The 23,649-nt window shown below is 40.8% G+C and overlaps 1 protein-coding gene across 1 annotated transcript in view; it reads right to left on the reverse strand.

The window, feature by feature from the left end:
- CTNNA3 (catenin alpha 3) overlaps nucleotides 1-23,649 on the reverse strand; it is a 417,013-nt gene that overhangs the window by 164,371 nt on the left and 228,993 nt on the right. The window contains exons 8-9 of the mRNA XM_005428499.2: nucleotides 9,448-9,528; nucleotides 4,310-4,462 (exon numbers count right to left, since the gene is read on the reverse strand). Of these exons, the coding sequence (XP_005428556.2) occupies nucleotides 4,310-4,462; nucleotides 9,448-9,528 (234 nt within the window). The remainder of the gene's footprint in view (nucleotides 1-4,309; nucleotides 4,463-9,447; nucleotides 9,529-23,649) is intronic.

Raw genomic sequence — 23,649 nt, forward strand, 5'->3', positions numbered from 1 at the left:
CAGGTAATTTCATAGCATGTATCTTTGAGTGCAAGAAGTTACCTTTTTTAAATGAAAAGGAAATAGTCATAAATCTTCCTTATGCTATAAATATATTTTAGAAGAGCAATGTTAAAATAAACAGGAATGGACACCCCTGTTTTCATACATGAAAGCAATGGAAGAATGAAAGATCTGGACTACTGATTGTCCCATGTATGAGATCCAGGCATGTGGATGCCAGACTCCTCCAAGAATTAGGGCGGCTGAATAACCAGCAAATGCCCGGGTCATTCAGACAGATTAGCATCACTTGTTTCAGCCTCGGGAACAAACCAGCAGGAAATTGGCAGAAAGCTGTGAGCCAGGAATTCTGTGGTATCTGCATTAACTTTTTATAAATTTTGTTTACACATATTTTAACAAGTTATTTGGAGCAGTAAATAGAATAACTAATGAAGATTTGCAAAAGGATGCAATGGTACTAAATGACTAAATGGTAACAGCGATGAAATTCAGTCTAGAGAGACTAAAAGTGAGTAATTTTGTGAGGAAATAACCAACAGTTTCTGTGATTCTATAAAATATCTTGACTGTATTGATTAGCATGCACAGTTCTGTTCTGCCCTCCCCCTCATGGGCTGCAAGGTGCTGAAAAAGGTACAGGGAAAGGAGCAGGTGGATCTTTTTATGGCTTCCAAATAAGGACATTTTTAAAAGACCAGAAATACTTTGAAAACAATAAAAAATGAAAGAATAAGTGGCATGGAGAAGGAAAAAAAGGGACTGGTGTTCATTTTCCCTTATGATACCAGAATTGACAGACAGCAAAAGAAAAGATCATATGTGGGGGTATTCAGGGTGTGAAAGTCTGTAGCACACGATGCTCGGGTGTCAGAGGTTTACAGGGGGCTCAGACCCACACCTGGAGCACTTTACAGGCAGAAACAAAGCACACTGAGAATGCAAATAGGTTTTTTCCCCAGCTTTTGTTCCCCTAGACAAATCCTAGGGATTGCCAGCATCTGAGCTGGTTTCCACCTCTCAAAGCTTGCAACAGCTCCACTGTGTTGGGCATGCCCCACAAAAGCTACTTGTACCTGACAAAAGAAAAAAACCACCTTTTTAAATCTGCCAAACAAGGTACTGGGTATTTAACAATATGCACAGTCTTGTCTGCATCACTGGCCTTTGCTCTGTCAGCTGCTGTCCACAGGCCACCCAACTCCCTGGATGTCACAACTACACCTAGATGGTAAATCCGTTCTCATAGCTGTATTTCAAAAGCCTGATGTCTCATCTCCCTCACCACCAGCCTTCTCTGGTACAGTTACTCTTCTGTGCCTTTTTTGCAACATTTTTCTTAGTTGTTTAGCTTTTAAAATGTTTCAATTACACCTACTGTCTCTTAGTATTCCATAGCCAGGTACATGCCACCCATGATCTGGCATTTCAATACTTAAATTTATTTTCAGTAGCAGAGATGAAGCCCATTTCTGCAATAGCACAACTGACTGGCTTTTGGAGCTGTATTCCATAACATCCAAGTTGTAAGGGGATTTGCTTGTTGGCTCTTGTACCAGTGCAGCAAATAAACAAGCAAAGAAAGAATGTGAGGCCTCCCCTGCAAACATGCAGCTCATACCTCTCATTTAAGAACCCCCTAACAAAATACAATAATGCTTGGCAACTTCCTCCTAAGTTACGGGAATTTTGTACTGGATTGGGTCTTGAGTTCACCTGTCATCCAACTCCAAATCTTAGAGAGAGCAGACAGCACCAAGCTATGGAACACTTCCCTGGCTAAAGCCTGAGCACCTGTCTGTCCCAGAGGGCACAAGTGATGTTTGTACATTACAATTTTCACCAAGAAACATCATTTCTTATTTAAATAAAGGGACAATAGAAACAGCAAGGATCCAAACCAACTCATCTCCTCTTGATCAGTCCTGCCCTTCTGGCAGCATCAGGCTCCCTGCTTTGGGAGCACTCTCAGCCAGACCTGGCTTCTCCAGCACGTGCATCACCCATGGCCCCGTGTTCAGCTGGAAACCAAGCTCCAAGTCCCTTGCCAGTCTCAGCTCTGAAGTGTGTGCATGTTCAGGTATACACACTTCTGAAAACCACAACTACTCAGATCCAACTCTATCCATACTATTTGCCTTGAGAAAGCAAGAGTGCAGTGCTCCACTATATCAATTTAAAAGTATATATATTCTCAGCTTAACATAGTTTGGGCCACTGTAGTGGCCACTAAAATCCAAATATGCTCCCAGTTGGAACTGCTATGGTGACTGCTCTAATGTATCTAAAAGTTATTACATTTACATAAATTTAATTGGTATTACACACTCCCCAAAAGAACTGCCATATCTCACTCACTCACATGATGCCGTCAGAAATTACTGAATTTTTCTTAAAAATGAGATCAATCTGTTTATCTCCACAAAGCCCTTTCGTGGCCACTTGCTTAGTTGATAGGTTTTTTTCATTTTTGTTCTGTTTCACCTCAGATAGGCTCACAGTTGATGGATGCAGCACAACTACCCCCTAATTAATTTGCTGGAAAATTTAGCAGTTGATAAATACAGTTTATCAAAAAGCCATCAATCAAGCTCTTGCTTAGAGATACTGGTAAGGGCATTAAACCAATGTAAGCAACTTTTAAGTAAGATACTTAGTTGTACTAGATATCCAGAAGATAACATAAAGTAAAATTGAAGTTAATTTGAATAGCAGCCCACGATATAATCCCCAGTAAAGTGACATTTGGAACAACTAATTCAACAATAGGAGGTGGCACTGGGTCAGGTCTCTCTTTAGAAGTAAGTTTTCCTCACTGTAGGCAGCACACTGAGTCACAGCATAAATATAAATACGTACACACACCCTGGGTATTCACACATGCAGCAAGATCAGGCTGTGGATTTTCCAGGCAGTGAATCTGTGCAGCCATCAGTCTCTCTAATCACACACCCACACTCATGGCCAGCTAGCTCTTGCATTTGGGACACAAATTCAAACCCATGAAAGAAAACAAATACTGCATTTTATGCCTAGGTCTTCTAAAATGAATCATGATTTGGGTATTTCAGCTGGACAAGTTATTTGGTCTTCAGGGATCACCTGTTCTTTCTAAAAATGAAGTCACTTCAGGATGGTTTAGCTTCAGTATTAAAAATCAGAAAAGCCTGCAACTTTGAGTTTGTGTTTCAGCTGTCACTTGATTTTGCAGCATAGTCAAAATCAGATACTCTTGTAAATCAAAAATAACAACTTTTCTTATTCTGTAATCACATGACCATGAAGAGAAACATAAATGCAATACCCTATTTTTACTTTAGCTCTTTACCTATTTTTCTTTCAGTATCTCTAGGTCACTCAAGATTAATTATTAATTCTGAGCCAAATAGTTTTCCTAAGTAAATTTTCAGCTGCAGAGTGAATTCATTGATTTTTTTCCCATCTTTGCATTGCTGCACACGAAAGCACCAAAAGCTAAAAAACCCCACAAAAATTACTAATGCATTCCTTCCAGGCATTTGAGATGATGCTGCTGTGAATTTTTGACTTCAGTATTCCAGCAGCGTTCCAAGCTCCAGTTCAAATGAGTTTAGGTCAGTGTATATTTAGTCACATTTGCAGGAGTGATTGTCCAACAAACGAAAATCTCCCCCCAGTTGTATTTGCAAATCTCTTAGTGCTGAAGAAGTATCATTTCTAAGCAATAAGGAAGTAGATCCTTCAGAAATGAATGCTGGGTCTCCAATGTATGCAGGGGATTCATTTAGCATGCAGGCAGGAGCTGGGCTCGGCCATTCCTGGGCATCCTTTCCAACCCAGAACATTCAATGATTGTGGCACCGAGCTCCTGCCTCTAAGCTGGGTCAGAGCCCCATCTCCCCTTCAGCAGATCACAGGTCACAGACTTTCCAAGGGAAAAGTGGCCAACAACTGGCACTAACAGAGTGCCTCCTGCACTTTGGGCAGCAGGATCCTGAACACTGTGAGCTAATACTCCCAGAAACACACATTCAGTCCAGTGCCCACTGAACACCTTGGTGGAAAGGCTTACACTGATGTCTCCAATTACCATTCCACACCATCTAATTTCTGTGCAAAGAAATGCTATGCAAGGACAAAGCACTCTGTCTTACTACATACCATTATAAGAAAATGGAGTACATTTACTATTACCCAAGGCCACTTATTTATTCCTTCCTGAAATGCCAGCCTTAAACATTTTTTGATATCTGCCAGCAAAGGGAGTGTTCAGTGGCAAGTCCCTTACACCACATATTCCAAACAAGTGCAATTCCATCAAACATACCTCCACAAGCCTGCTGGTATGTTCTCGAAATATAGCAGCATATTCCTTTATTTCTTTCTCTCTTCCATTTTTAGCAGCTTCAATGAGAACTAGTAGAGGAACAGTGGTGTCTAAGAAGGAGTCTGAGATGTGATCTATAATGGCTTTCCGGAGCTGCAAAAGAAAGCAGTACATCAGCACCTGCTAACTGGAGTATCCATTAAAGTCTGCTGGAATTATTGTCCATTCCTATTTGTAACACAGACACATACACACTGTATTCATGCATTATTCACACCATGGGTCTGAAACCTATGGCAGCTACAATTCGTGTATTAAATACAGAAAACTGTATTTAATTTTAAGGAAAACTTTAATATGCCACTAGGTAAATGTGCCTGTTTGTAAGTGTTTGTACAGATACATAAAACACTACGTCATATACTGGTTCTCTTGAAATCAAGGGAGCCAAACAAATATTCCCCTTCCCTGATGAATAGGCTACTTAAGTGATTGCACATGTGAAAAATTAGTTAGCCCAGACCTCATATCTCCTGGGTATTCTCCCTTGTAATTCAGATGCCAAGGGAGAAGGCTATTTAATTTTACAAAGAAAATATTAATTCAATCATGTTTGTACTCACAAAATAGCTGCATGCCATGATTTCGTAATTGCAAAATTACCCAAGTATTTTCTTTCTGGGAAACACAGCCTGGTTTGCAGAATGGCAGCCTTCATGGTAATTATGTCAATGAGATTACTGATTGTGCCATCTGATAATGTATTAATAGAGCAAGAAGATCTATAAATGAGGCTGGACTTCAATTTTCTCTGCTTAAATTAATTGTTCTTGAACTTCTAACTTAAATTATTAAAGAAGTATAACATTCTGCTATAAATTACGTGTCTTAAATTAGCTTCACAGAAGCTTGTAACCCATCACTGGGACGTTACTTACTTAAGAGGTTATTTTGCATGTTACCTACACATGACAGCTGTTCATTTAGATCATGCAGCACTACAACAAACATACCAACTGGAACAATACATGAAATGCAGCTTAATTATCAAATGCACGGAATTTCCTACTCCAAATGCAGTATTTTTACAATATATAGGAAAGATATTGATTGGAACAGAAAAGGACACTAAATGTTTTGAAGCTTATCACACTGTTGCCAAAGTACTGTTTTCACTTGGCGCTTTGCTCCAATGTATCTCTGTGAAAACTCAGTAGAAGTAAAAACTCCTACCACGAGAAAAAGAGGAAAAAAACCACAATCTTTTTGATGCTGCTGCTGTGTTTGTAGGTAGAGCAGTGACCATGTAGAGCAGAAAGAACAGTGGAGAAATCTGCTGATTATCAGACAAGATCTGACTATGAATTCTACCACTAGCTTTTGGATAGCCTCACCTAAACTCAGCTCTCCTTGACTCACCAGAGGGACACAAACCTTCCAAACAAACACAGGCAATTCATGTTTGGAATGGTTTCTTTGTCTAACCTACTGCAGCCATCACATTAGGATATACTGTCTGGATACACTGTATGTTCTCCAAAGTAATTTACAAATACAGAGGCTGTGGGATTCCAATACAAAATAGGATTTCTTACATTCTCAGCTTCATTCAGGCTGAAATTAAAAAACAAAAAACTATTAGAAAGCTTCACTACCGGAAATAAAATACATCAAACCTCCAGTCCTACCAAGTTACCTACTAAGACTTCTCTGTTGTAAAGGCTCCACTGAAGAAAACAGATATTCTTGCCTGTTTAAAATTAGGTACATAAATGTGACCTTGAAGAGTCACAATTTAAAAATTAAGATTTCAATTTACAAGAAACAACAACAACAAGTGGAACCATCATATCCACGGCCAACGATTGATTATCTCCAGCAGAAATATTCTGGAGTTCTGTACAGCCCAGACTGCAGGACTTTCACAGCCTAAGCATACTGTCACTACAACAACCTCAGGCACATTTGTGGTGAGCTTGAGATACCCAATTTCAAACCAGCAGCCTAATTTTATCTCTCATTGCATAATTCTTTGCTACAGCTTTTCACTGGTTTTCTTGGCTTAATTAACCTTTCACACAGAAATTATCATTACTGTTTCGTTCTAAGAAATGCTCTACCCTGCAATTACACAGCAAATTGCATCTTCTTCAAAAAACAAAGATAATGCTGTGTCTTCGCTGAACACAAACAAGTCTGAAATTATGTTCCTGCTGCAGCTCTGCAAAGGAATACACGAAGCTGAGAGTTGCAAAGGATGGCTTGTGTAGCATTAAAGAACAAAGAAATACAACATAGAAGAAAAAAGGAAAAGAAAAAAGAAAAAAGGGATATCTGAGGCAATATCTATTTCTTTTCATGCTAATTCTAACGAGCATTTCTTCCATGACTCAGTAAGTCTGTTTCTGACTCTGGCCACCTGTAGGGCAAAATGCTAAAAGCTAAGCAGGCAGAAGGGAGGCATATGAACAAAGGACAGCACCAGTAGTGCCAGCACGCAATGCTAGGGAAGTTATTGTGCTATAATTAAACTTCTTCTCATATTTTTAAGCGAAAAAGACACCAGTAGAAGAGGGAAAGGAGGGGGAGGATGATGTCTGACAAATTGTTTTCTTCTTAAGATGCAAGGTCTTACCCTTTGAGCAGACTCTTACAGAAGCATGGACAATTTTTGGTTTTGATATCAAAATGCATTCAAAAATAACACAGGAACACGTCATTTATAAAACATGAGGCGTAAGGTTGTCAAAAACAGTGCAGGGTAGAGAAAAAAATGCCAGCAGCTGCTTGTAACACTATTCAACATCAGTACTGATGAGCACAGAAAACTCTGTTTGCCTCTACTCACCTCTTGCCTGGCTAGACTACCCTGGCAAAAGTCCTGGGCAAAGCTCGGAGCAGTTATTGCTGAGGGATCTCCCTTTCCCCTCTCAAAGGGCAGCCAGGAAGGCCATGTCTTTTTTGTCCAGAAACAGCTACCCATGATGAAGAAGTTACATAAAAATATAAGAATATCACCAGGAACAACATTTATTAAAGCAACCAACCAGCCAGAACTGCAGAACAACCACAGGAGAAACATCTGTGCAGTCCATTCATGCTACACTGGGAAAGAACTGGGAGGCAAGAACTGAGTATGGTAATTTCACATAATTACAAATTGGAATGAATAGGCAATTCCTTCCTAAATATTTGTAAGCTCTCCTCAGCAGGGAAGCAGTGATCCAGGTAAAGCTGCACACGCAGAAATGACACACACATCTCCAGCACAAGCACAAATCAAAACAAAGCTGAACAGCTTAGAATCCCCAGATGAATGCAAGTAAGTTCCCTTGAAAAGCTGGAGAGTTTCTACAACTCCCAGAAGATCCTGTTCTGGGGACAGCTACTTTTGCCTTCAGTCTTGGCAGACACAAGGCTTCCTTCACTCCCCTTGCTGTGATGTGCAAACGTGCTCCAAAGGGGCCCATGGCACAACCCACAGCCAGGCTGGGACAGCACCTCTCTGATGCTTTGGCTTATGGGGCACTACTGAAGAGATTTTAAAAATACAGCTTTATAAGGTCTCATCTTTAACCCAAATTTTGCAGAGGCAGTCCCAGTGAGGACAGCCCTGAAAGCACTGAGAGTGCCTGACACAATGCCAGCAAAGGTACACAGTACCATTAAAAATACAGTATTAGGAAAGCTGCAAGAGTAGAGCAAACAACACTTTTCATGTTTCTTGTAAAACTGCTGGGAGAGAGAGTAATGAATGTTTGTATGTGAAAGCAAATAAGACTCTACTGCAATATCTGCAAGCACAAAATTCACAATTTCATGTCCCCCAGAACAGGAATTAGGCATGCAGTAAACACTCTTCCTAAAACAATTCTTATGCAATTCATATGTATGAACATAGAACTGGAGGAAAGATATAAAATATTTCTCATAAATGCTTTCCAGTGGAAAAAAATGTCAAGCAGCACAGAGCTGTTCTGGTAAAAGGAAATTACTGGTTCTAGATTGACTATAAATTTGGCATGATTACATTCAGCCTGAACATTTTCTAAAGGTTTACAGAAAGACACAAATTGAATCAGTTAACAGCTTTTAACCACTGTAACAGAGTCGATAAAGTGTTTTAAGCTGGAGTTTAATTAACTCATGGAAGGAAATGAATGGAAGGGTTCCTAGACACACTGAGCTGGTGATGCAGGTCTCCGCACTGAACACATCTTGGACAGAATGTAAGCAGAAACTGGATAGCTACTTGGTTGTAAACACTGTATTTATATTATACTCTTCTCATTTTTCAAGGCCTCCCCTGGCTGATTATTTGAGCAGGAAGGAATTTATTCCTCATCTTGAAGCACAGGCTGGCTTGCAAGACTGAACACAAAGCTGGGAGGGATAGTCTTCCACCAGGGAGTTGATCAACAGCCCGAGCTGCAGACGGGGTGAAAGAGGTGTGCTCATGTTCTTTGTAGCTGTAAACTTTCGTGCACTTGGGTGGGCAGCCTGGCTGAAAGAACTACTGACTGCCTAGGGGTTTTCTTTTCGAAAGGGCACATTATACACCTCCAGCATATTCTGCAGTTTTTCTCAAAGACATTTATTATAGAGAAAGGGTATAAAAACAGCTGTCTACTGCTAACCTTCTGCCCTTCACTGAAGTTGTGGATTCTGGTCCTTGTCTCACATTGGTTTTAGGACACTGGGATGTAAAATGGGGGGTAGACAGTGGACTGGGCATTCCAGGGACCCTCCTGTGAGGTAAGAGTTCTCACAGCTGTAAAGAGCCACACATAGTGACTCAGTAGTTCCTTCAAGGTGTCTGTTCCAACAACCAGTAACAATTCAAACTTATTGAAAATTAAACAAATCTTGATGGCTAGAGTACATTACTTCTATATATCTACAGCAAATATATTTAGACATGCATACATACAGATATATTCAGCCAGGATCATTTGGCAGGGTTTTCTCCCAGAATTTTGAAAACTGGTATGTAAATATTCTGTGGAATGTGCAATTGTCTTCAATATATTTTTATTATGGAAAATAAAATATTATTTTCAAAACACATAAACTGAAAATAGAAAATTGAAAAGAATCCCTCAAGACCTTTTTGTACCTTTCATTTGCCCAGGTCTCACCTGTCTGCGGAGGTCTCTGGTCTTCTTGCACATACTGTCTATGGCAACATTCAGGGCATTGCTTCTCTCTGCCTTGTCAGTCTGCAATCAGAGGGACAGGAAACAATCAGTGGTTGTCTGGGACCCCTCAGCAAGCGCATCCTTTGTGTCCCCAGTGCATCAGAGCATTTGGTAAATCACACATGCTGGAGGATTTTTCAAATTTTTCATACATTTCAAGAGCCAGCACCACAATGTTCACAGAATGCCAATTTGCGATGTTAAGCATAATTTGCTGAATCAAAACATAAGCTTTAGAAGCAGTATACAGGAACAAAATAAACACTTCTTAACTACTGAATTGCTGTAATACTTCCAGTGTAATCAACAACATGAATAGAATTATGATGATAGTGACGATGGTGATGATGATGATGATGGTGATGATAATGATTAATAATAGTAATAACAACAATGACAATAGTAATATTTATGGCAATCCATTAATACCCTATTCATGTGAAAAATAATGCTCTCTCTCTCTACAAACAGTGTATAAATTCAGGTGCCCACAATGCAGTGTGGTTATGCTTTTGTCTGTAGTGTTCATTTTCCTTCTGTAAAACAGAATGGGTGAGTTTCAAAATGTCCAAGCTGTTGCAATGCAAACACTGTCCATGAAAGGGCAACCTCTTCATTCCACAGCACATTCATCCTCAGCATCTAGAATACTGAGCTCTTGAGATATTTGAGAGGTCTGAAGAGAATCAGTTTTACTTTGTAAACAATTTTAATTTTTTTATTTCCACCTATAAGCAAAGTGCTTCTTTCATGGTCACCTATTTGAAAAGTGTACTTCACCCTTCACTCAGCCTTTTTTCCCTACAATATCACCATAATACTTCTGTGCCTACTAGCTGGTTTGGATTTTTTTTTCCTGTTAGTACAGAAACAACATGAAAATACAAAATGTGTGATGAAGTTTGTTTGCCTAAAGCAAGCTATCATTGCTGACTGCCTCGGACTGCCCCGGCCTAAAGGAAGGAACCACAAATGGTGCTTTACACAAAGCCAGCACACATGACATTTACAGCACAAAGAACCAGGCTCTCATAAATGTTAAGCAATAGCTGTGAACAATGACCATAGCATCTACCAAACACCAGGAAGTCTTTATTATGGACATGCCTGTGTTATTTTATAAATAACATTAAAATTAATATGGAAGTAGTAATATCGTGGTAGGCACCCAAGAGTATAAGCTTATTATCTATGTATCATACTTCAATCTCCAATTAAAGAAACCTGTGAACAGGACAATATGCTTAATATTAAAATTAAGACTAGAGGTGTCAAGAAAAGAACTCTTACATTAAAATGGAATGTGCAATGTCATAAATGCCTTGAAATTATTAGCACATTCTGCATCAACTGAAAGGAAAAACTACTTTAAAAACTGAACTAGTATTTTCGGGGAGATTTAGAAAACCTCCTATGACTTCTATCTCTGAAACTGGCTATAATCTTTGCAGGGAATAGATGATCAAAACCAGGTCTTGGAGAAAGGTCTGAACTTCACCTTAAAACCTTCAAGGAATCCCTGGAGGTGGATACTCACTTTGTTCCACAGCAATGCCATCATTTCTTGTATCAAGGCTTGCAGAGGAACCAAAGTAAATAATGACTCCTCTATTATGCTTTGCAAGCTCTTGTCAACCTTGAGAACGAAATGATCCCTTCTGAACTGCCAGGTAAACAGGGTCAGGAAAAACTCGGTGGATACAACTCAGCTTATGCCTGTGCATTTTCGGACTACAAAATGCACTGGCATAGCCTTTGAAAGTTTTATATTTAGAGCCTATTTTTCTATAAAGACAAAATCATTGTAAAATACTGGGATATTTTTCAAATTCTCTGGTAATCTGTAACTTCAAAGGTGGCCACTAATGATACAACTGGCTTTCAGCTAACCTAAACCTTTGAAGCAGCTATTCTGAAATAACCTCAGGCAGCAAGTGGCATAAAATATTGAATAGTGAACAAGACAAAAATACTTTATTTTCAAATTCTTAACATAATAGTCAATGTCTAGAAAGCAAATCTAACTATACATGAAGTTATTCTTCACCTCATGTTTTCCCTAAGAAATGAAATACACTACAAATGCACTGTAAATGCAGCTTCAGGCTGTGGAATATGGACAAGTCCAGACTGCAGGTAACCTCATTATTGCAGACTCTCATTCTTCCCTAAAGAAACTTAAACATCAAAAGCCCCACACTACTGTTTGGATAAATCCTACTTACACAGAGTTCTAAACCACGTGCAGTCTTTTGCAGTCAGGGGAACAGCTGGCTACAAAGTCTCCTGTGGGAACACTCAAACACCTTGGCCCCCAGCTGCCGTCTCCTGCCTCTCCCGGGTAAAGCCCCCTGGCCCCGGGGAGCTGAAGTCTCTCTGTGGGTGTGTGCTCCCCTGCAGCCTCACACTGCACCTGGATCTGACACCACAGCCCCAGGGCTACACCAGAGGGTTCCGCTCTTGAATAACCAAAACCAGCAGATGTAACATTTGCCAAGTGCCCATTGAAATGCTGGCACAGGTGACCTCAGCACCTCCACACTCAGCAGAGTGCAGCTGTCCCACTCCCCAGGGCTGGAACCCACACGTCTGCACTTGAAATACTCCGCATCTGCTTGGCAATTAAATCCTTCCAGTGACTGCCATACCTCAAACAAACACACCTATTGTGAAACAGGTCCTTCTTGTACAGAGGGACTGAATTAGGAAAAGCACTAGGAAAATTATGCACATTATTCTCGGTCTGGATTTTAAAAATCAGACAGTTGAGCCTTTCAGTTATCCTGCACTCACCTACTGTTTTTTCCTGTAAAATATATGTAATAACTACAAGCTACATGGCTCCCTTGTGAAGATCCTGAAAGCAATATCTAGTTCCTATTTCAATGCATTTTTAACATTTGAAACATTTTACAAGCACTAAGTCACAGTGTTATTAATATTCCACTGAGTGAAAATAAGTATTTTTAATTAACACTGGATAGCCTGAAGATAAATGCTGGGTACTGCAAATAATACAGGCCCATCTATTTCACACACTGGCAAACAGCATTAGTTGAATGTCTCAAAAACCACATGTGCAGAAAATCTTTCCTGCTGGATTTCCATTGAAAGCAGGACACAGGTACGGGCAGATTCTCAGCTGAAACACGTGGCCCCACCACCACTGCCTTTGATGGAGCTCATTTACAGCAGCAGGGGCTTGTGACATTGGCAGGCACTGCACAGAGCCTTCTGCACCCCAAGGCACACAGGTGCAAACCACAGCATCTGCCCAGCCCTGCAGGACTCAGGAACCAGGCTGGGCCAAGCCTCGGTGGGTCCATGCCAACAGCTGCCAGCGGCAACAGAGACTGCAGGGATCCCATCAGCTCTGGGCTGTGCTGAGTTGATCCTAAAGGACGATATAGATACTCTGAGAAGGGCTTTATTTTGACTTTATTGATACTTCTGAAGGGCCACAGATGTTTACCTGATAGTTGTACTGATCAGTAGTATAACAAAGATATGGGCAGAACTACTTGAGTGATCATCTAATCTCTTCTAGCACTTAGGCCAATATTCCCGTATTTAAAGGTCTGTGGCCAGAAGTTAAGCATATATTTTGTTTCATGGGATGTGTTTGTTCCAAAATAGTCATTGAACAATCCTGGGAGGAAAAAATAGAAAAAAAAATCCAATCTTCTAGCATGATTTTCTTTGTATATCCCACAATGACAGAATGGTTTGGGTTGGAAGGGATTTTAAAGCCCGTCTCATTCCAAGCCCCTGACATGGCAGGGACACCTCCCACTGTCCCAGGCTGCTCCAAGCCCCATCCAGCCTGGCCCTGGACCCTGCCAGGGATCCTGGGGCAGCCCCAGCTTCTCTGGGCACCCTGCCTCAGGGCCTCATCTCCCTCAGTGGGAAGAATTTCTTCCCCATATCTGGGCTAAACCTGCCCTCTGTCAATTGTCTCCAGCAGCTGTACCATGACTCTGTGCTAAACGGCTTGTGATATAGTTCTGTGTATCCAAGAACAGTCTTAGTTAAAAAAAGACTAGCACATTTATCAAAATCAGTTCTCTAGAGAAATATTAAAAAAAGAAGCCAAGCTAAAAGGTAAACACCAATCAATACTGCAATAACTTAAGAAATGTCAGAGCTCTAATTAAATGATTGACTGTTTCAGCCTCTGTGTTGACTGCAAATAATCCTACACAGCAATTAGAGGGCCCTGTACCTTGCACCTTAATTAAAAAAAAAAAAAACCCAAAAAACAAACTCTCACACAACTTAGGTAGGACATTAAAGCAAAGTCACAGAGACACCAAGCATTTTATGTGTCTTGTTACAACTGAGCATGTAACATACCATGATTTTTTTTTTTTGCATATGGAATGTATAAATGGTTCTCCTTTTCATTTATAAAGTCACTGTGAATTCTAATCAAAACCATGAGATTATAACAACATTGTATAAAAACAATTTTACAATTTATTTTGCATGACGAAACAATCTTGTCATTACTTGGGGCATTACCACACCTCAATTTTTTGTGCAATGACAGGATTTTTTTTTTCATACGCAGCTTATAGAAACCCTGATCTTTCAAATCCTGTTGTGGCACCCAACAAAGTAAAGGCATCTACAAGCATCAGTCTCAGAAAGCCCCAAAGAAGCCACAAGCCTTTATAAGGGAAGATCAGTTCCATCCTGTTGCAGTCCTCATTTATCCCAGCTGGTTCACAGCTGCCAGAACTGGTTAACACCACGCTTCAGCCACCAGTAACTAAACGAAACTAATACCACTTCCTACATTCTTTGCTAGGAGGGGACAAAGGATTTGTTACCTTGAAGGTCACACAGAGAGAAAAAATTCCAATATGACTGTTTGGCTGTGTGAGAAATGCCAAGTGTGGGGCAGAACTTCCTTGCATTCCCTTGTAGCATTCTGGATACCACTAGGCCCTGGGATTTGTCCCTTAAAGGCAGCATTAATTTCAATATTATTTTACCCTTCAAATTTTCAGCTTGTTCCTCAAAGGGCAATGTCCAAGTAAAAACCAAGAGTGCTTGTTGGAGGTGCCATGTCTGGTTAGATACGCCAGAACAAAACAATGACCTTCTCCAAACCTGCAGGACTCAGAGGAGAAGCCTGTGTCAGGCTGGAACTCAGAAATGAACTGGTTGTTTACAGTTCTTCTCATGGATGCGTCACGCCTTCAAACAAAAGGTTTTGAAGACCTCCTGGTTCCCCATCCTGGAAGTGGATAGGAATAACTCCTTGAGCACAAGCAACCTCACTGAAACATGGAACTATTTAGATGCATGAACAATTATATGCACAGCATTCACTGCCTGAGAAATCTCTTACATGAACATTTCAGAAGTTATTCAAGGAATCCTCTGACAAGGCTGTTAAGCCAGTACCTGACATTTCTGACACTTATCCTGTGAAAAGGTAAAAGCTCCCAGGCCTTTTCATGCACCATTTCAAAGCCTATTTTTACTGTACAGCAAAAGGCTGGAAAGGGAAATTAATTTAGAAGTATATTTATTACCTTTCTTTTTTTAGTATGGGAAACACAAATGAATAACCCACAAATACTTTTTAGTTGAAAATCACTACCTCCACTCAGTGACACAGATTCTCTACTCTTAACACACCCACCCCAGTGTGATTTTTTCAGACACCTGGCTCAAGAAAACCTATTTCTGTGAAAACAGGTAAGCATATTTTTTAAAAAGGGGTACAGAAAATCATATGCAAGCGAGCGAATGGGGACTCTTTCATGTGGAACTGTTTCTCATTATAGAGAAGGTTTTTTCCTCAACAGCTTCAATATGAGATTGTCATTTTCCTTCTCTTCAAGCCCTCATGGAATACTCCCTATGGATCTAATGCTGTGAGATGTGAAGTGCCTCCTAAGAAATTAATTACCTCAACCTCCACTGCTACAACTGGAGTACTAAGGGCTCTCCTTCTTGTGTCAATTACCCTTTTCCAATCAATATGCAGGAACAGCCTAGAATTTAAAGCCTCTCAGCATAACCCTTTTTTGGCATTCAGTTACATATAGCTTGTAATACTGCAAAACAAATTTTAAATTTCATTCTAGACAAGCATACATCAAACAGTCTAAAAAACCCAGAATTTAGAATGCATAACCCTTTAATTGTTAGAAAAAACACTGAAACGCTGAAATTTGCAGATCCCAATAACCCTAAAATCTCAGAAAGAACGATGTTGCTGGAATATGCATATTGTATTAGTCTGTAGCTGAACAAGATAAATCTGGCCAAGACAAACCCAGCCTGGCTGGCCTGGCTCGTTCTGGAGGGGAGGCAGCAGAGACCTCAGGAACCCTGCTCAAGCTGGAGGCAGAATCACCGGTGGCTGGAGAGCTGGGCAGGGAGAGCTCCCATCCCCTGAGCTCTCTGAGCCAGGAGATGCCAATGAAAAGGGCAGCCAGAATAAACTCATGGCTGTTTGCTGAGGCTGCTCCGTGGGCTGTGTCGTGGGGCTGTCTCCAACCCACATCCCTGCATCAGAATATTGCACATTTTAATCTCCAAAACCCTGGTGCCAGTCAGCTGAAGGTGTGGAGGATGGCCAGGTTGTCTCAAAGGACAGAGCTGGGATCTTTATCCCTGGGATAATAAATTCTCTCGAAAGTTACTGGAATCCAGTCATGAGAGAAGATGAGCAACCTACACTATTCTAAATTTTTAATGGTTCTTTCTGATAGGTAAGACAAGTATCTCCTTATATCAGTTTTTCTCCTACTTTTTCACATTGGGAATATTAGAAAAGTCCAGCATGACTCCAAGGTGATCCTGAAAAAACACGCATACTTTTTTAGTACTTATTTGGGGAGAAGTGTCCCGGGAAGTGCATGCCATACCCAGCGTGTTGCAGAGCAAGTACAACCATCACTAACTAACAACCATCACTTACTTCTTCTAATGCAAAAACCAAACACCACAGGCACTTCATAATTGAAATATGACAGTCTTAAAACTTGATAGAGAAACCTTAAAGGCCAGTAGTACTTTGGTTTGTATTTCAACTATCCAAGGAATCAGCAGGGAGTAAAAAAAACCATTAAATTTCTTTTAATCAGATGCTACTGTCATTCACAGATGATGCAGGAAGGAAAGACAAACATGAGTAGAAATAGAGCAATACTATTGAACTGACAGCAAGAAGTATGCTTGAGGTTAATCTGCCTTTTACTAAGAAGCAATTTTCTAAGTTTCTAGTCCATACTAGCTTTTAATTGAATATCCATCTACCTTTCACCAAAGTGTTCTGGCAGTTTTACAGCAGGAAAATAGAAAATTAGTTGGAGAAAACCTCATTCTACTGCAGCAGCACAAGACTTTCCTATGATGAACTATTATATAAATTGTTTGGAGATTATATGCCGTTATGAGAAAGAGGAAGGGGATGGAGGGAGAAGAGAATTCAAAATAAAATATAGTACAGTTGCTGAGACAGTCCTTCTCATTCAGATTGCTTAAAACTCTTAGCTGTACTTTAAATCTGAAAGTTACAGTCTTAAACAGCAGCCATAAATAGGGGAACATGTCCAGCACCAAGCCACTCACATTCTGCCATACCGAGGGACAGACTGAGTGCGTGCAGGTTCTAAAGTGGCGCAGCAAAGGCACATCCTGCATTTCTCAAGGAACCAAACACAAGCTTACTGGGGCTTTTGAGGTGGTATTTTAATGCACAGCGTGCTACACAAACAGACTCCTGTACACTTAAGAGGAGTGTAACAGCACTCAAATCAAACAGCATTATAAATACATATACATAAAATATATATTTAAAATATATATGACAACTAAAGAATTGTATTTCTATAAAAAAGTCTTTCAAGTCCTCACAGCCACTCCATGCCATCCAGTACCCTCATGCTTTCTCCTTTTATTTCTGCTGTACCATGGACAGATAAGGAAGGCAGAACAGGAAAATTAAGCTTGCTGTGTTGGCACACTCCTGTGGAAAACTTCTATGATACTGTTCATGATCCCTCATAGAACAGACATGCTGTGATGATTCTTTTAACAGAAAACCAAGCACACTCTTGTATCACACTGGATGGGCAATGAAGATTGAGTTCCCTGATTTTCACTCCCACATAACTTTAACATTTCTATGTAGCTCCCCACAAGGAAGCAGCTTGAGATAAATATGGGTGGACCCAGGACAGAACTTGGCCTACAGACAGAAACCTTAGAACCCGGTTACTTATCCAAGACTTCAGCTCTGAACCAGGCAGTGCTTGGTAATTTCAAATAACACACCTGCTATGGATGTGGCTCTGCTCAAAACTGTACTTCTAAATGGAAGTTAAATGCTGAAACCCCAAACAGACCAAAAAATGTAATTATGTATTAATTGTATTAGTTAATCCCTTTGTAATCCAGAGTAATTAATTTAATTTAACACCATGCTGTGATGCAGTATGTGAATCTAGGAGGCTGGGAGGCACTTCAACACGTGCAGTGAAAGGTCTAATTCAAGTTCTCAAATTTACAAATACTTCCAGTGAACACTCTGCAGCATCCTGTGTGTGCAGGGAGTCCACACTGTGTGAATTCCGTTGATACTTGTCCAGTCTGTACAGAGGACTAGAAGGTAAGAGGGAGGAACACAGGAGGTTCAGGGGATCATCACAGCAAATGGCAGCTGATGCCAGCACCTCACTGGGTGAATTCAGTCACTCCCGAGCAAAACATACCAACAGCACGAAACTGCTCTAAGGTGGTATTCCCAGAATAACTAAATGTTTCAAACACTCAACTGCTATTTAAAAATTCACTATGGCTAGCTAGAGATCTACTCTAGTTGAGAAAGCTTCTGTTGTTAGCACTGTGGGGGAAGGCACACAAAAGAGAAGAGCGCCTGAATGATGCTTTCACACTGAGGGCTGCCAGAAAGGGGCCCTTGCAGAGCCATTTACTCCACAGATGGATCTGCAGAGTGAGAAATCAGTGCATTACTTGGGCTCTGTGATTAGACTCACAGCACAAGCGTGGAGATCCTGGGTTCCCGTGCTACAAGAGAGAAAAAAGCCCCAATTTGTTAAAAGTAGCAGCTACCAAATGGAACAAGGGAGGCTGTATGTGATGGCATGCAGGGAAGACAACTGAAAATTACAGTCTCCTGCAGGGCTGGGATCTGCAGAATCGTGCATGAGATGAGGAGAGTCTGCTATTCAGGGCATATTCCTCTGCAGTCCTATGCAGAAATTCCCTGAGATTTTCCCTATTTATTTTTACACAGAAGAAACCCCCAAATATACCTGTGGAACCACTCAAACTCATCATGCAGTATTTCTGACATTCCTACATAGCAATCATACTTCATGCTGGAAGTTCATTTTCTGAGGACTTTTACCTTAAACATTGTAGAGAACTTTTGTCTAAATTGAAAATGCAAAGTTTCGTGTTTAATTTTTTAAACTATTCACATCTCCAATTAGCCAAAGAATTAATATATTGTAAATGAACTTAAATTTTCATCTAATTGTCATCAGCTCCATTAAAGAATATAGCAAAAAAAGGAAAGGAGAAACATGGACTTCTAGACATAATTAGAACAGAATCAGTAGGAAAGTCATAAGGAATTATGTTAGGTAAAGCAAAAATATAGGGCTCAAAGACCTTTTTCCTTAAAGATTTATACTAAATCCTTCAACTTTCAATGGAATAAATTAAATACTTAGGTGAAATCTAATAAGTAACCTGTTCTTGCTGTAAATGTGTGCTACTGAATTTCATGTGAAGTTTAAGAAATGTTAAAAATACAGCCAGAAGATTAAAAGCAAAAGGTTAAGTAGGGTCTTCATAAATATGGTTGCCTCGTGGTACATGAAAATTCAAACATTTATAGTTAGCATTTCTACATAAATGCATGTAAGATCTATTTATGCTAAAGAAATATTCAGGTTGTGTGGACCTGTAATCAAGGCCTTAAAAAGATCTGCTGTTTGCATACGCTAGAAGTGGGCACATTCCATACCCCAGCGTGTAAGATGTGAAACATTTCCATAGGAAAGCCATCGAGCGCCTGCCCTGGGCTCTCCCTGACAACTCCTCAGCCCTGGGCTCCCCCTGACAACTCCTCAGCCCTGGGCTCTCCTCGCTGCCCCTCGGCCCTGGGCTCTCCTTCGCTGCCCCTCAGCCCTGGGCAGGGGTCAGGGCAGAGCAGCCGCCAGCCCCGCAGTGACTCTCGCCTCTCCACGGGCGCTGAACAGGAGCAGCAAAGGGCAGCCAGGGCCGAAGCCCACCCACACTGCCCCTTCAGCAACAGTTCACTGCTAAGGAAGTGTCCTTTACTCTTTGCAAGTGCTTGCGTTTGTTCTAGCAGGGGCAGCCAGCTACCACCGTCATTTGTTAGCTGGCAGATAGTTTTGGAGTTTCCCATGTAATCACTAAGCGCCACCCTGCCAACAGCCAGCCGCCGCCTGGTTCTTCCAGGGCCCGCAGCATCTCATGCAGCGGCAGTGCTGCCAGCAGCCCTGCAGCCCCAGAGGGCAGGGAGCACTGTGTGACAGGCTGCGGCTGCTGCAGGAGAGCCCCTGCCAGCAGCTCAGCGCCCCTGGGCACACTCAGAGCGCCCTGAGGAGCCCGGACCCGCTGCCGGCAGCCAGCACCCCGGCAAGCTCGGACTGCAGCGCCCACGGAGCCTGCGGCGCTCCGGGGAGAGCTCACTGCGCGTCCTGCGGCGGGCACCGGCGCTGCAAGAACCCTCCTCATTCATTATTTATTATTTATTATTTACCCTGCTCCCGCTGCTCCAAGAGCTGCTGCTATTGCTGGGCATGCATCTGGGCGTTTCAGCACACACACATACGTTCTTCACACACACCACAATCCTCACACAGAGATATGCAAAATTAAATACAGATGAGTATGTCAGACTGTATTTAGCTTACATTGTAAACCCACTTTGGACTGAAAGAGCTGCCAAAACTGCAGGCTGATCTGATGAGAGGCTCAAAACAGCAAGTATGCAAACCTCTCAATTTACCGTATTTGAGAGCCACGTTTAAGCATTCCAAGTCAAAGAAAAGCCAATTTTATATTAATTTGATATATAAATACTGTTAGTAAGCTCCATGAACAGAGACTTAGTAAAACTGGGAGCATGATTCTGAGAATGAAGATAATGTGATACTTAGTAGATATATTTATTTTACTTCAGACTTCCACGAATAAAATACCTCTTATTATTCTAGGAACAGTATAGCAGAATGAAGCCCTCTTCTGTAACCCCTCCCCTCTTGTTGCACCAAGAGATATCCTGACCTCTGTATTCTAAAATTACAAGGACAATTGTATGTCTCTTTGTGGGGAAGAAAAAAGCGGAATCACTTAAAATATTAACCATTGACAAAAGTATAAAACATTAAAAGGCCCAGTGCTGAAACTGTATCTTCAGTTTGGCATCATCTTTTGTATGTAAATAAATACACTTTCAAATACACTTGCTGTATGTAATAAACTTCAGGGAGCCACGCTTCCAGACTGCCACAACAAACACTGCCTAAAAACAAAGGCTGGAATCCTCCTTTATTAACTTACTAAAATTTTCACGTGGAAACTATACATTTAAACACCTCATTTTTGGGGATATTCAAGGGTGCCATATGTTCATTTTTAATTACAGTGTGCCTTCCAAAGTAGGTAAAATACCTCTTCAATCACATGACAATATTATATATTAAAAACAAGTAAAAATAATCATTGAATAAAACCACATAAATGGGATTCAAGAAAACTGTAGAGCAATTGTACATTAAAAGGCTTTATATCAGATTGTGCTTATAGCCTAAGTGAAAATGTATGCTGTAGTAAACCATATTACTTAAAGCACAAAGCTGATGTAACACTGAGTCTGCAAAGAATGTTAATAAAAGTAAAATCAAAATAATAAAAGAGTGAGAATGGGAAAGCTAAGCAGAAAAGGCAAAGCCAGTATTTCAGGCAAGGTTTCTTCTGTAATTACAAAAAAGAAATTAAATTATGAATTATGGAAGAGTTGTTTCCTACTCAGACAGCACGAGAGAGAAGGATACTTGGAAATGAAATGAGTTTGCAGAACCAGGGCTTAGTTTTGCTTGCTTAAGATTGTCAGACTGCAGCTCATGATTTTTTAAGGTTACTGATACACTTCTACACTCATCCATAACAACAGCAAATTACATATAATACACATTTTTGCTACACTCAGGAAACCTCAGGTGGGCACTAACACATCAGAGCACTGCAGGCACACAGATACTGAGCTGAGGAAACCAAACCAAGCACTCAGGCCCGACAGCCACAAAGCTGAAGGCTCATGCATCCTGGGCCATCATTCAGCTGAGAAGAGCCTCAATGCCTCCAGATGGTCCTTCTGCTAATCCAGCCTCAGACATACCTGGCTCCTCACACAGCATCCAGTGGACCTCCAGCAGCTGAACAAAGCCACAGAGAACCACACCACTGAAGCCAGAAGATCCAATCACTGGATTTGCCGATGCCTGCCCCGTACTTCTCCCTCCCTAAAGACATTGTGTTAGCAGAGCAGGTGCCAACTAAAAGATTGGCTTTGGGGGAATCCCATCAAATCCCTCAGTACAACTACTTGTGCCCCAAGTGATCAGAAGAGACTAGCAGACAGAGCTGCAGGGCTCGGGAGCTATGTCTGATTTGCACCACCCTGAGAAAAAGGAGAAAGGAACTTTGTGTTGCAAATTCCACAGTCCAACAGGATGACTTCATGTAGCCCATACTGGCCAAGTACAAAGCCAAAAGCTGACAGATGTCCAACAGAATGGGCTTTCATTAAACCACTATGGTAATCCCATGGCACTTGCAAGCATGTTAAAAAAAAACAAACCATTGTCTCTTTTAAATTAGTCAAATTTTAAGCAATACTGGTAGATAGCAGTACAAGGACCAGGACAAACCAACTCTTAAAACATGTCAGTGAAATCCACCAGAAGCAGCACAGCAGAAGTGCTCTGAGAAGTCCCTGACAATGTACACTGGGAGCAATGTGCACTGGGAGCTTCTGGGTATTCTGATCCATGTTTCAAGAAATTTGGAGAGGGAAGAAGCTTACTGCAGTGCCTGTGAAAACTTTAGGCACGGGTTTTGTTTAGAAGACATGAGTGCATACCTACTCTGCAGAAGCTCAAAAAAGATGCTTCTGGCTCTGTTCACGTTGTGGCTGTTTCTGCAGCAAGCAGCCAACACTACCTGAGTGCCAGCAGAAATGGTGCACATGGAGGGGATCAAACAGGCTGAAGGAAATACACTGTAATATCCACTTAGTCCTCATGCAATAAAAATATAAAGATCCCATGTTATATAAAATACCTTTAACTACTTATGACACTATATTAAATATGGCATTTACTGAAAATGTTGCAGTTTTACTTTTGCATTCTGAACAGTTTTAAAAGTAGTTTGGTAGCAATCACAAGGTTGGGAAATGTGCAGTATACAAGTAAGTACTATGCTTTTAACAAATTTCATCCACTAAAAAATGATCCAACCTAATGCCATCCAATATCATTTTGAAAGATAAATACACTCAAATTTTATTTGTAACCTGAGCCTAAATAAAACCAAGACAACAAAACTGAAAGGTTCAATGCATTCAATGCCAGTTGAAACAGCTGGTAAACCTCAATACACTGTACACAACTTTGCTGACAAAGCTAAAAAAAAGAAAATAAGGACAAGCTTTTAGGCAGCATGAACAACACTTTGCTTTCATTTTCATATATAATTGAAATATCAAAGAGAAGCATACTCAGGGGCTCTAAATTATATACGATGGAAATCAGTGCTGAAACAAAAATCAAGGAACTCAATTACAGCATCAGTGAACATTCAACATGGGGCAGAGAACGACAGGAAATGTCACTTCTTGCTACCTTTAAATTTTGGAGGTTGTTTCACACAACACTGCCATTTCTGAACTTATAAAGGACTAATGAGAATTAAAAACCACATCTTCACTGAGAAGCAAGTGCCTTGTCTGTTTCAAGCCTACTATAAAGAGACACTGCCATACAATGAGGGCACCGACTGACTGAGGCTGTGGCAGAAAATGAACAGCTCCCCACCTTGGGAATAAGTTTAGTAATG

This window comes from Geospiza fortis, unplaced genomic scaffold (genome assembly GCF_000277835.1).
Source record: "Geospiza fortis unplaced genomic scaffold, GeoFor_1.0 scaffold614, whole genome shotgun sequence".
In the NCBI taxonomy this organism is placed as follows: domain Eukaryota; kingdom Metazoa; phylum Chordata; class Aves; order Passeriformes; family Thraupidae; genus Geospiza; species Geospiza fortis.